Source organism: Cynocephalus volans, chromosome 1 (assembly GCF_027409185.1).
Source record: "Cynocephalus volans isolate mCynVol1 chromosome 1, mCynVol1.pri, whole genome shotgun sequence".
Lineage (NCBI taxonomy): Eukaryota > Metazoa > Chordata > Mammalia > Dermoptera > Cynocephalidae > Cynocephalus > Cynocephalus volans.
In genome coordinates, this window is record NC_084460.1 from 294,417,346 (window position 1) to 294,430,828 (window position 13,483).

General features: G+C 52.8%; 1 protein-coding gene across 5 annotated transcripts in view; it reads left to right on the top strand.

The window, feature by feature from the left end:
* Nucleotides 1–3,807, top strand: part of DIS3L2 (DIS3 like 3'-5' exoribonuclease 2) — a 401,609-nt gene extending 397,802 nt beyond the window's left edge. For all 5 annotated transcript variants that reach the window (XM_063104706.1, XM_063104715.1, XM_063104697.1 and 2 more), the window contains exons 17-21: nt 718–865; nt 1,181–1,311; nt 1,442–1,546; nt 2,770–2,871; nt 3,289–3,807. In XM_063104706.1, coding sequence (XP_062960776.1) covers nt 718–865; nt 1,181–1,311; nt 1,442–1,546; nt 2,770–2,871; nt 3,289–3,432 — 630 coding nt within the window. In that variant the 3' untranslated portion in view covers nt 3,433–3,807. The remainder of the gene's footprint in view (nt 1–717; nt 866–1,180; nt 1,312–1,441; nt 1,547–2,769; nt 2,872–3,288) is intronic.
* The last annotated feature ends 9,676 nt before the right edge of the window (nt 3,808–13,483 follow it).

Sequence of the window (13,483 nt, forward strand, 5' to 3'; positions counted from 1 at the left end):
TCTCTGGTGACTTGACCAAGACATGACCCAGAGCCCGGCAGAGACTGGAAGGGAAGCAGAGTTAGGGAGCCAAGCAGGTCACCCCCAGCCGCACCCTGGATTCCAGCCACCGATGTGTGCAGAGTAACTGGAGCCGCTGTCCGTCTGGCCAAGCGCACAGGAGGTGTGAGTGTGAGCAAGCCTCGGGCGAGCAGAGGGGCCAGTGAGCGCACATGGGGTGACCGTGGCCCTCGGGCCAGGAGGTGCTCACTGCTCCCAGGCAGCAGTGGGGCCCTGGGGATGATGACCTCCTGCCCAGCACCCTGAGACGTCAGCACCAGGTCCACCCCTCCCCGGAGCCTGGAGGCCAGGCCAGCAGGACTCAGGGGAGGAGGCTGCCAGCATCCTGAGGCTTCCCTGCACCCCTGTCCTCAGCAGAGGTGGGGCTGTCGGCCTGCTGCCACCACGAGGGGGTCTGGACAGCCCTGGAGCAAGGCCAGCGTGTGTCTTCAGCGAGAGAGGGGCGTGGGCACTCCTGGCTCTCCCCAGCCTGGGGGCAGCCCCTGGGTCCCGTTCTGTAGAAGGGCCCCTGCCTGGCTTTGCTCAGCTGCCTGCGGCTTGTCAGCTCTGTCCACACTGAGACTGCCATGGCGAGGCCCTGGACTCCCAGCGCCACCAGGCCTGGCTGGGGAAGGGGCTGGGCCTGGCGAGGCTCTGAGACCCTGTCCCCCCACGCAGATGGCGCTGTACTTCTGCTCAGGGGTGCTGCGGGACAAGGTGCAGTTCCAGCACTACGCCCTCAACGTGCCGCTCTACACGCACTTCACCTCGCCCATCCGCCGCTTTGCCGATGTCCTGGTGCACCGCCTCCTGGCTGCCACGCTGGGTAAGGACAGGCCTGTGCCAGCTCAGGGCTACCCACCCCCGAGCTGTAGGCCCAGTGCCCAGAGGCCACACTGCCATCACCCTGGAGTCTGAGCAATGGTGCAGCCGAGCACAGGGGAGCCTGGGCCTGGAAAGTCCCTCTGTGTGTGGGTGCTGGGGATGCCACAACAGACTCATGACAGCCCTGGTTATGACCGGGCTCGAGGGCCTGCCAGACCTGCCTCAGCTCTCGGGGCTGGGAGGCCTTAGCTCCTACCTGGGCCAGGGTGCCATGCTGCCCAGCACCCCACCACGCCCCTGCCCACCCTCTTCCCAGGCTACAGGGAGCTGCCAGCTTTAGAGCCCAACACCTTGCAGAAGCAGGCCGACCACTGCAACGACCGCCGCATGGCGTCCAAGCGTGTGCAGGAGCTCAGCACAGGCCTCTTCTTTGCTGTTCTGGTCAAGGTGAGCCCAGAAGCTTGGCTCCCCTGCCCACCCTCTGTCCCGCTTTCCTGGGCACAAGCTCACCACAAGCCCTCGAGGATCCCTGGGCAGACCCTGGGAGGATCCCGAGGCTGGAGCACTGTCCCTGCAGGAGAGTGGCCCACTGGAGTCAGAAGCCATGGTGATGGGCGTCCTGAACCAAGCCTTTGATGTGTTGGTGCTGCGCTACGGGGTGCAGAAGCGCATCTACTGCAACGTAAGTGTGCAGAGAAGGAGTGGGCAGCTGGCACCAGTGGGCACAGCAGCCCCTCTCACACGTCCTTGGTGCTGCACCTGCGCCCTCATGGCTCTCAGCAAACCCTGTGGTGACTGCCTTTTCCACCTGGCTGTCTTGCTCCCTCTGTACGGACCCATTCCTACGTCCGTGGCGCAGGACAGCCCTTGCTTGAACACAAGCATGGAGTATGAGAGAGCAGGAGCACAGACTGAGGTCCCTACTGTCCCCATCCACACTGGGGAGATAGAAGCTGTGATGGGTCATACTGCCCCCCTTGCTCAGCTGGGGGCCACACTAGGATGTGGTGGCCAAGGGTACTGAGCATTATTCAACCCTGCTCCCTCCCCCTCCCAAACAGAAAGCCCACCCTATGGGCCCTGCCAAGACACCCAGCCATACCTTTTGCAATGGGGGTTCCAGGACAAAGGCCTGGACCCTTCCCCAAGGACCCCGGCAGCCAGAGAGCAGGCCCCTCCACAAGCAGTGCAGGGTTTAGTGTGCAGGGGGTGCCATGTCAGGGGCTGTCTTTACAGACACATGAAGGAAGAAAAGGCCAGAGAATGGTCCATGCCACTCTGGAAGCCGTGTCCCCTGAAGAGAAAGAAGAGAGCTGTCCCTGCCTTGACTCCTACCTGTGCAACTATTTATTCAAGTTTCCCTCCAAGGGACTTAGTGTCTGTCCGAATGCCAGCTGAGGGGCCTGGCTCCAGCCAGTCCTGTAGTCAGCAGGTCACCACCTGGCCCCTGCCCTGGCTCTGAATTTTCCTCTTCTCCAAAGTGCTTGGAGGGCCCGGAGCCCAGCACACGGTATTTTATCAATACGCATGGTATTGATAGAATGGACCAGACCAGGAGAGAGCCCAGTCCAGCTGGAAACAATCAGGCACAGCCTGTGCTGAGAACCCAGCACCAGCAGGGGGTGCAGCCCTCACACTCACACAAATGTGCGCGCAGACACACACACACAAGTCCGCACAGCACATACAGCCCCGGCCTACCCCCACCCTGCACTAGGTCAGGGTCAGAGAGTCCCTATCTTAGTTCAGGCAGTCACCTGTGGGGCCGCAGGATGGGAGAACCCTCGAGGCCAGTCCGAGGTGGGCCAGGGCAGGGGCCTCCAAGCAACAGGGCTTCCCAGGGTTAAAGGTTGGGAGGCGGCACCCAGAGCCCGAGGCCTGAGGCACTGGCCTGTGCACCCCCAGGCTCTGGCCCTGCGGTCGCACCACTTCCAGAGGGTAGGCAGGAAGCCGGAGCTCACGCTTGTCTGGGAGCCCGAGGACACCGAGCAGGAGCCCGCACGGCAGGTCAGAACCCCGTTGTGTCCCTGTCCCCACGTCTCCGTAAGGCCCTCCTGCGGTGTGGCCCTGTCCTCATCTGTCCTGCCTGGCCTCACCCAACACTGCAGCCCCTGGGGTACGGTTTCAGGCCACCAACAGCGCCCCAGACACCTCCCACAGGCCCTGCCCTCTGGTACTTGCCTGCTCTCCTTGCGAGCGCTCACTATGCGCTAGGCACAACACACGTGTCTTCTGGCTCTGTAGCTCTCCCCAGACCCTATGGTGTTAGTACTGGAGCGGCTCTGGTTTACAGATGGGCCAACAGGCTAAGGGAGGCGGAGACAGTGGGCCTCGGTGTCCCTGCTGGACAGACAGTGGCCAAACTGGGCTCTGACCACAGGCCCCTGCTCCTCCCCGCCTCCTCACGGCTGGGCTCTCCCACAGGTCATCACCATCTTCAGCCTGGTGCAGGTGGTCCTGCAGGCTGACGCTACAGTCCTCAAGTACAGCGCTGTCCTGAAGCCGCCCGGCCCCGAGGGCTTCCCCGGCCTGGAGGAGGAGGCAGTAGATGACAAGCAAAAGGACTGAGGCACTAGGACCCCAGCTCCCCCCAACCCTCCAACCCCCAGCCCGGCTATCCCTCACTCACTCTCCCGCCCTACCCCTCTGGCTGTGAGGAATAGGACTTTTTGACACCAAAGGGGATTTTTAATTTGGTTTTTAACAACTCAGGGGTTTGTTTTTATCCTTATTTTTGCATTTTATTCTTGCAGCTCAGTTTTTAAATGAACTGGAGGGGACAGGGAGGGTCTGGAGGAAGGCTGAGGCCTGGACAGGGCTTTTTCCCAGTCCTCCTGGGAGCCCAGCCCCTGCTGCCAGGCCACCCACTGCCTATGCCCGCCCAGGAAATGTGAGAGTTTCATCAAATCAGTGTCATGGAATAAAACCAAGTATGAAGTGCTATTTGGTGTGTGGATGCCACTGGGAGGCCTGGGAAGCAGGGCATCCCTTGCACTCAGGCAAGGGATCAGATCAGGCTCTACCTCTCACAGTTGAGCTGAGCTGGGGTCACCAGCCCCCAGTACCTTCCTGTCAGTTCCAGGATGATTCACAGAGCTGCCGCCTGACAGATGGACCCTGGAGCCTCATTCTCGCTGATTAAAAATGTAATTAGAATGCACGATGGTGAGCTCTCTGCCACCATGCTGCATGTGGCTGTGTGCTGTGTCCCTCTCTGCCCCCACCCTTCCTCTGTGCCACTGGGACCACGTTGCCTGGGGGGGCATGGGTCCTGTGACACCCCAAGCCGCCAGTTCCTAGGCTAGAGCTCTGAGTGGCCCTGTCTATACCCCTAGATGTGAGTCGGTGCCTCAGAACCCTTAATCCCAATCTTGTGCCCTGGCAGCACACACGGGGCATGGGGACAGTGGGGCCAGGGCCTATCAGAGGGGAGGAGGCCCTCAAACAGGCCTTCCCAAGCAGAGAGAGAAAACAGGCTCCTGGGGATGCAGCCTGGCCTGGTCACCTCCCACAGTCCTGAGCACCCACGGGTCCCACCAGCTTAGGCACCCAGAGGTAGAGATGGCAGGCCACTGGGCAGCTCTCTTCACCAGCTGGCCTGACCACATCCTGAACTCCTTCCCCAACAAACTGAGGAACGAAGTCTTGGCTTCACCAGGAGCTGCCAGAAACTAGGATGGACCCATAGTGACCGAGGCCCCTGTCCCACCGCACTGTTCCTGGGGTGTGCCGATTGCCAAGCTCCTTGGGTCTGGTCACAGTGAATTTTCTTCAGAGAAAGTTTCATTCAGTCCTTGTTGGGGTGCCTCCCAGTGACCAGGCAGGGATTCTTTTATCCTGCCACCATCTGTCCTTTCCCCCGTCCTCCCATGCCTCAGCCACCTCAGCAGCCTTCAGTCTGTCCTTCCTGCCACACTAGATCCCATCCTCATTCTGCAGAGCCCAGGAGCAGCCCTTCCTCACACTGGCAGGGTCCTAGATCATTCTGTTGGGAAGGTAAACTTAGGGTCTCTGCGCCAGGCCCACCAGGCCTGCTCCAGGGATCTGTGGACATGTGCATAAGAGGTCTAAGACCACAGCCCCTTTGCCCAGTCAGCCCTCAGGACGCTGCAGGCAAGACTTGGAAGAGTCTTCTCCCAGGGCACTCTCCGTGCCTAGGGGAAAGACAAAGATCCTGCACTGACATGAGAGGTTCCTCAACACCTCGAACCAGCCAGGTCACCCTACAGAGCAGCTCAGTCCACAAACTCCCTTGGTGTATTGGGAGCTTGCACTCATCTTTATGGTCCCCACCTATAAATATAAGTAGACAGCCAAGGATTGCAGCTCATCTAAGGGAAACCTCTTGCAACAAACAGAAAACAGGCTCTATGGAGAAAACAGACCATGGAGGGACAGAGAAGAAAGCTTTAGAAAAAGAAACGGTCGTTGATGTCTTCAGAAATAAGAAAGAGCTGTCATGAAACAAGAACAGGGTGCTCTAAAAAAGTGTCCAGAGAACAACATAACGGGCTCTTGAGAGGGGGGCGGGGAGATGACTTCAAAACAGAAAATGAATTTCAGTGTCAGGATAGAATAAAAACATTTTCAAATAAGCAAGGTCTCAAAAAAATGCATGTCCCTGCCTTCTTTCTAAGGATGTGCTCTCCGAACATGAGGACATAAACCAAATAGAGGAAAACATAGACAGGAGATAGGGCTCGTCCAAGCCTGAGAGTTGGGCAGGGAGTGCTCTGGGTGGTGGGGCAGGAGCAGCTCAGCCCGGTGTGGAGCTGGGCATTGGGTCTGGAGGGCGGCCGCCAGGGGCAGCAGGAAGAGAAGACGGATAGGAAGCCCGATTCCTCAGAAGAGCCTCAGAGGAGATTAGGAAATCGGCACAGTCTGGGATTGGAGTAGGAAATGATCCTCAGGTAAAAATAAGGTAATTAGTGACTTCAGGAGACATGACAGTACAAGAAAAAAAATAATCACAGTCTGGCAATGGCATTACGTAGTCATCATAGTATAAATGCTGGATAAGGATCGAAATTACCACAACCCATGTTGGGTGATGGGGAGGTGAGAAAGGGGTGCATGTGCAGGAGGTGCAGCGGGTGTAAAGAGCGCCAAATGCCACTGTCCTCGGTGGGAAGTTGTGATAGATTAAAGATGGCTGTAATGGCTTTGCCCCTTCAAGAAATGAGATCTACATTCTTCCCCTTGAATCTGGACAGGCTGTGTGGCTGCTAAGCTAATAAAATCTGGCAGGAGTGACCCTCTGCCAGTTTCAGGACCAGGCCTCCAGAGACAAGCTGCTGCTACTTTCTGTCTCTTGGCACCGAGGTGCCATGTTGTGAGGAAACTCAAGCAGCGCTGTGGAGGAGGCCACAGGAAGAGGAGCCCAGGCTCCCAGCCTGCGCCCGCACCACGTTATCAGCCATGGGACTGCACCATCTTGGAAGTGGACCCCCAGCCCCTATCAAACCACCCCAGCTGAATCCTCAGCAGAGACATGAGCTGTCCCAATCAAGCCCTGCACAAATTGCAGATTTGTGATCAAAATAAATGCTTTAAGATTGATTTGGGATAGTTAGCTACACAGAATAGATAACATCAATGGAATATCAATTTAAATTGAACAATGAAGAAGTATGTTATTTAGACACAGTGGTAAATACCAAAATAAAAATGTCAAGAGAGGGGAAAGTAATTTCCTTAGAGATGGGAAAGTGCAGGGAAGGAGACAGGGAAATACTGTTTTTGTTGTGTTTTATTTAACAAACCTTACAGATCTATGTGATACTTTAAACGACATTCATGTGTAATTTGCATAAAAATAAAACATAAAATAAAATGAAAAATGTATTTTATCCTTAATGGAATGAAACAATTGGTTTAAAAGGCTTCTTGTCGGGCAGGCCCCGTGGCGCACTCGGGAGAGTGCAGCGCTTGGGAGCGCACCAGCGCTCCCACCGCGGGTTCGGATCCTATATAGGGATGGCCGGTTCGCTCACTGGCTGGCAGTCACAAAAAAAAAGGACAAAAAAGAAAAAGAAAAAAAAAAAAGGCTTCTTGTCCATTCAGCAAAGGTGTGTTAAACAGCCCATTATTCTAGTAACTAAGATAAAATTCCTGCTTACAGGCAATCCAATATTCCCATTCAGTTAAAATGCTGCATAAGGGCTTCTCCTTAAAGACTCAGGTGACAAATCCTGTTGCCTCAGTGGAACATCTAGTTTCCGTGTGTCTAAGCTCAGGCCTGGGATGGGGGCCCTGGAGAGCCAGGGTGGGGGGCTGCCCCTGGGCAACTGGGAGCCAAGAAGCAGGCGTCTGGCCTGGGGCAGGGCAGCTCGGCAGACAAGGCTGATGGCCCAGCTCTCAGCAGGTCTGCAGAAGACCGTGTCCCAGCCCTCACTGCACACAAACCAAACAGGCCTTGAAGGTTTGAAATCACAGATTTCAGGAGCCAACAGGAGTTGGGATGGAGTGGGGAGGTCTTGAAGCAGTTTAAAGATTTGAGCCCTGGTGAATGGGAAGAGGGTGGTGATGCTTTGCACAACAATAAAGAAGGTTCTGGAGAAAGGGGAAGGGAGTGATTTCCACAAATAGAAAAATGAAGTGAACTTGCACATAACTGAGTTTAGGTTACAAATTTAAAACTTTATTGTAAGATAATCTCTTTGAAACTTCTCCATGTTTTTATGCATTTTTATGACTCGAGTGTATTTGTTTTATATATATACATACACACACACTCACACATATACATGTATAGAGAAAGTCATTTTAGGGTGGCAGAGATGCATTTAACTTATCTGACTTTAAAATTTTATATCACTCAACCAGGTTCATGACCTGTGCTATGTTCTTTAATTATTCGTAAATCATGCATTGCTCGCTTCTAGAAAGCAGTTAGCTAAGCATTAAAACAGCAACAGAAACTGAAGTGCAAACTAGGATGTGAAATAGAGACTCTACTGTGGTTTGATGGTTGGCCCCTCTGAAACTCGTGTTGAAACTGAATTTCCAGTGTGGCAGTGTGGAGAGCAAGGGACTTTAAGAGGTGATTGCGTCATGAGGGCTCTGCCCTCTTGAATGTGTCAATCCACTTATGGAATTATGGGTTATCATGGGAGTGGAATGGTGACTTTATAAAAAGAGGAAGAGAGACTGGAGGAAGCACACTTGTCCCCCTTGCCATACGATGTCCTTGGCCACCCCAGGGCTCTGCAGAGAGTTCACACCAGCAAGATGGTCCTCACCAGAAGCTGACCAGATGCTTGGACTTTCCAACTCCAGAACCGTAAGGAATACTTTTGTTTCTTTATAAGTTACCCAGGTTCAGGTATGTTGTTATAAGCAACAGAAAATGGACTAAGACACTTTCCTTTAGCATATTTCACATTAATAGGTTTTAAAACTTCCTAGGGTGGTATTGGAATAAAATTGTCCTCCTGGTTCTGATGATACAAAATCAACATTAAATTCCTGAATACGGTTACAAGAGAGCCTCGACTTTCATATAGCTTTTCTTTCCACACATCACATATGGATTCCCAAAGCACCTTTCAGCACAAAATTCAGCCTTTCATCCCTCACCCTCAGAAGGACCACTTTGAGCTAGGGCTTCATGGAACCACCCACCTGCCAGCCCACCCCTGCTGCTGCCACCACAGGGTAGCAAAGGGGAGCCAGACCTCTGCCATGTCAACAGGGTGGAAGAGAACGAAGGGGTATGGCCAGCTCCGGGCTCAGGCTGCCTGGCTGAGCATCCTCAGGGCCCCCTCCTGCATCCCCAGCTTACCAAAGGCTGAGGCCCCCATGCCCTGGTTCATGCTGCAGAGGGGATTCCACAGGAATGATATGGGGAGTGGGACAGGGTGTCTCCTGCCTTGGTGCTGGGACGGTTGCCTTTCTTGTCCACATCCCAGGTATCTGACCCTAGTTCTCCTGTGGAAGAGCAGTGCCTGATATTCCTCCCCTGTAGGTAGAATGGGCCAGAGGGACACCTGCCTACACAGCCCTCCATTAGGGATTTTAAAAGATTTGTTCTCTAGGAACGACCTCCTTGGGTTCACATTTGGCCAATTACTTGGTTTTCAGACCCTCAGCTTGCAAACAGGCTTGACTCTTCCTTTTTAAAGGTCAGGGCTTTGCCTCCTCCCTCTCCCCCTGACCCTCCAGCACTGCTGTGCTAATGACCCCACAATAGCCCTGTGACAGAGATACTGTCATCTGTCCCATTTCCCAGATGACGGAATTCAGGCTTAGGTGAACTTCCAAAGGACATCCAGTAAGTGGTGGAGAGTGAATATGAGCTCAGGCCCAAAGTCTGTTTGTTTCTTTTAAATCAATACTTCTTGAAACTCAGGTATTCATCTATCACCTTAACGATTTTTTGCCATAACCACATACTGCCTCTGATATTCTTAAAATTTTTCTTTAAATAAGCTCAATTTTTCCTTAAATTTATTAGAAAAGGAAACTTGTAACTACTAAAAATGGAAGACTACATTCTTTTGCCTACATACAAGTCAACTGTTAGAAAAGAAGCCTTTTAAATTTTTAAAAATTTAATTTAATATTAAAAAGCAACTATATTTCAAACAACAAAAAAGCAATATTATTAAGTTAGATAATAACTTTTTTTTTTTTTTTTTTTTTTTTTTTTGTCTTTTTTTTTTCGTGACCGGCACTCAGCCAGTGAGTGCACCGGCCATTCCTATATAGGATCCGAACCCGCGGCGGGAGCGTCGCCGCGCTGCCAGCGCAGCACGCTACCGAGTGCGCCACGGGCTCGGCCCAAGTTAGATAATAACTTAATAATAACTTAGATCCCATTGCCTGCCGCGGCTCTGAGTCTAAAGCCTGCTTTATCTTTGTTAAAAGGGAGCTGGCACAGGTAGGGTGGTAGTAAAGACATCCTAGAACCAACTGAGATTCTCTCCCTGACATGATCAGAATTGTTGGAAGAGAATGAAAAAGATTCATTGTAAAGGTCGTTGTAAAGGTCAGTGCTATTTAATGTCGTCTGGATAGCAGCTAAACGTCCCTCATTCCACCTAAAGTAATCTGGAGCACCCCACTTTGGAAATACCTGCCTGCTGCATTTGGGAAATGCTGGCTGAGATGAAAATGGGCAGCGTGGCAGGAACAGATGTGTCTACCCTGGATCAGGTGGCAGGCTTGTTCCTCTCTTCCTTTGTCAGACGTGTCACACTTCAACAGTAGTGCTTAAACATAAAGACATGGCACAAGGAATGATGATAGAATTGAACATCGAAGTAACCACCACCCAGATAAAAAAATAGCATATGACCGGAATCCCCCCACCCCACCCATGCCCTCTCCATATATGACCGGAATCCCCCCGCCCCACCCATGCCCTCTCCCATCACAACCCCATCCCTTCCTTCCCCACCAAAGGGAAACACTGAATTTTTAGATATTCATTTGCTTTTCATGTTTTTATACCCTACAATGTTTAGTTTTGCCTGTTGAAACTAATTGAAAAGGGCCGGCCTGTGGCTCACTCTGGAGAGTGTGGTGCTGCTAACACCAAGGCCACAGGTTCAAATCCCTATATAGGGATGGCCGGTTGGCTCACTTGGGACAGCGTGGTGCTGACAACACCAAGTCAAAGGTTAAGATTCCTTTACCGGTCATCTTTTAAAAAAAAAAAAAAGAAAGAAAGGAAGAAACTAATTGAAAGATATGTTCTATTGTATTCTGTGATTTTTATCTTTCACCAGATATTGTTTGTGAGATTTGTTTAATCTGTTCCATGTCACAAGCCCTATCATTTTCATTGCTGTATAGTATTCCATTTATGAGACTACTACACTTTTATCCTTTCTCCTGGTGATGGACATTTGGGCTATTTCCAATTTATGTCTAAGTGACACCACTTTGAACATATTGGTACATACATCTTGGGGCACATGTGCCAAGTTTCCCAAGGATATATTCACCCCGGACAGAGTTGCCGCATCGTGGGACATGCACGTCTAGGTTTATCCAGATGGTGTTCCCGTCTCCATGGTGTGGAGCTCCTGTTCCTCCACTTCCGGTCTGACACTGTGTACAGGTGGACTTTTTGGTCTTGCCCAATCTGGGGGTCTGTAATACCACCCCATGTGGTGTATTCTGCATTGGTGGACAGCTTTTCACAGGCTATTGGCCTTTACAGTTGCCTCCGGTGTGAAGCACCATAGGGGGAATTGGGAGCTCAGGCAGAAGCTGGTCAGACAGTCTCAGGAAAAGGAAGACAGGGGCTGCTGAAGAGAGACTTGGAGAATGGTGAAGGGGACCACTGTAGGGAGGGATCCAGCAAGGACAGGGCACATCCTGAGGAACAAAGTGCAGAAAGTGACACATGATGCCCAGAGTCCCTCATCCACAGTTATAAAAGGCATCCTGTGGGGTTGGAGCTGTTCAGTATGGTGACTGTGGTGGTGGTTCTGCGAACCTATTCAGGTGACAAAATGACATACAACCTCGCGTGCACACGCGCACACAAATGAATCCATGCAAAACTCGGGAGATCTGAATAGAAACTGGACAGCACCTGTGGTCTGTAGCACTGGAGGGAAACTGGGCAAAGCATACGAGGCATCTCTATTATTTCTTACAAGGACATGTGAATCACAATTATGTCCAAAATCCCACCTTACAAAGGAGGCAGGGGCTGCAAAGTCCTTCTCACTGAAGACTGACTTTGGACTCCTGAACCTTTAACCTATGGCTGGCAGAAACAACCAAGTAATGAATTAAGGGTGTGCCCATTAGCTAGTGTCCCCTGACCTTTAGCCGAGCACTTTCCTAACACAGCAGGAGAAGCAGAAGGTGGAGGGAACGAGGGGGCGACTGACAGCACGCAGGGAAGGCTCTCCGGAGGTGGCCTGTTCCCTGAGATCTAGAGGAGGCCCCCAGGTGGCAAGACAGGGGCAGGCAGAGGAAAGCTCTGCCTGAGGGGAGGGAGGCAGGGCCCCCAGCTGCTGGACTCAAGCGAGGCCCCTGGTGTGGGGGCCGCACCTGTGGTGCAGGTGCTCAGGACGCCTGAGTGCGGAGGGGCTGCTGTGCCTCCACTGGGGTGGCTGGGGCTTGGAGGAAGCCTTTTTTTCTTTGGAAAAATGTTAAATGGTGGTGCAGACGCATAACATAAAATGTACCATCTCAACCATTTTTAAGTGTAAGTTCAGCCATGTTAAATACAGTCATATTGTTGTGCCACGGATCTCCAGAACTTTATCATCTTGCAAAACTGAAACTCTGGACCCATTAAACAACTGCCCACTTTTTCCGTTCCCCACCTGTGCGACCACGATTTACCTCTGTCTTTAAGAATTTGACGGCTCTAGGGACCTACCATACGTGGATTCATGCAGGGTTTGTCCTCTTGAGACTGGCTCATTTCACTCAGCATGAAGCCCTCGAGGTTTGTCCATGCTGTGCATGTGTTGGGATCTCCTTCCTCTGAAGGCTGAATGACACCCACTGTACACACGTGCCACCTTGTACGTTCACTCACCTGGTGACAGGCACTTAGTTGCTTCCACCTCTTGGCTGCCGCAAAGAATGCTGCTGTGAACAGGGGTGTACAGATGTCTGTTCAAGTTCCTGCTTTCAAATCTTTTGGATATACACTAAAAAGAAGTGGGATTGCTGGACTGGAGGAACATGATTGAACCCGGCCTGAGGATACCAAACCCTTTTACTCCTTATCAGAGGCTGCACCTGTGGGTGTGCCCAGGGCCTGCAGCGAACAGACTCCTTTCACCTGTCCAAGGGAACCGGGGACAACCTCACATGCACAAGCCTGTCAGCTACTCTGAAAGACCCTGTCCTATGGCTGGGCTGGCCCAGGACCCTGGCCCCACCCTTCCTGGTCTCCTCCAGGCCAAGAGCTCTCATATACACCCCAGGGCAAGGCTGTGGTATCTGGAGACACAGAGAAGGCCCACGTTCAACATTGTCACCATGAGCCCCACCCTTTCCACAGCATAGGAACTCCGCTCTCAGGATCCTGGGCAACTCCTTGCTCTGTCTGTGCCCACCTCACTTGCCCAGAACAAGACTGGTGAGAAGCCAAGTAGGAGACAAGGCAGCCGGGACACCCCGCTTGCCTCCTTTCCAACCGGAAGGCCAGACACAGGTCCCCGGCCCAGGTATGTGCCTCGAGCCCCACCTGCCTTCAGCTCTCAGGACTGAGCCAAGCCAAAGCTGGCTCTCAGGAAATAATGCATGAGGCGAACAAAGGAGTGAGAGGTCCCCCACAAGACAGCGAGAGCAGAGGGATGGGGTGCCCCCACCTGCAGCACATCGCAGATGCTCCTCACCCACAGGGCATCTGTCCCCAGCACCCCACCCTACCCTGCTGGAGACAGTGGGGCCCATCCAGTGAGCTGCCTTTCTCAGGACCCCTGCCCCAGGCTAGCTCAGCCCCACCCTGCCACCTCCCTTCTGCCAGCATGGCTTCAAGTCACAGGGCGGGTCCAGGTGGCTCCCTGGGGCGAAGGGAGTGATATGGGATCTTTTACAGCCAGGGACAAAGTTCTCCCCTGATTTAAGCCCAGGTAGGCTGAACTGGAGCTGGCACCTTGGTGTCCCGGCCTCATCACCCAGCCACCATCCCACAGAC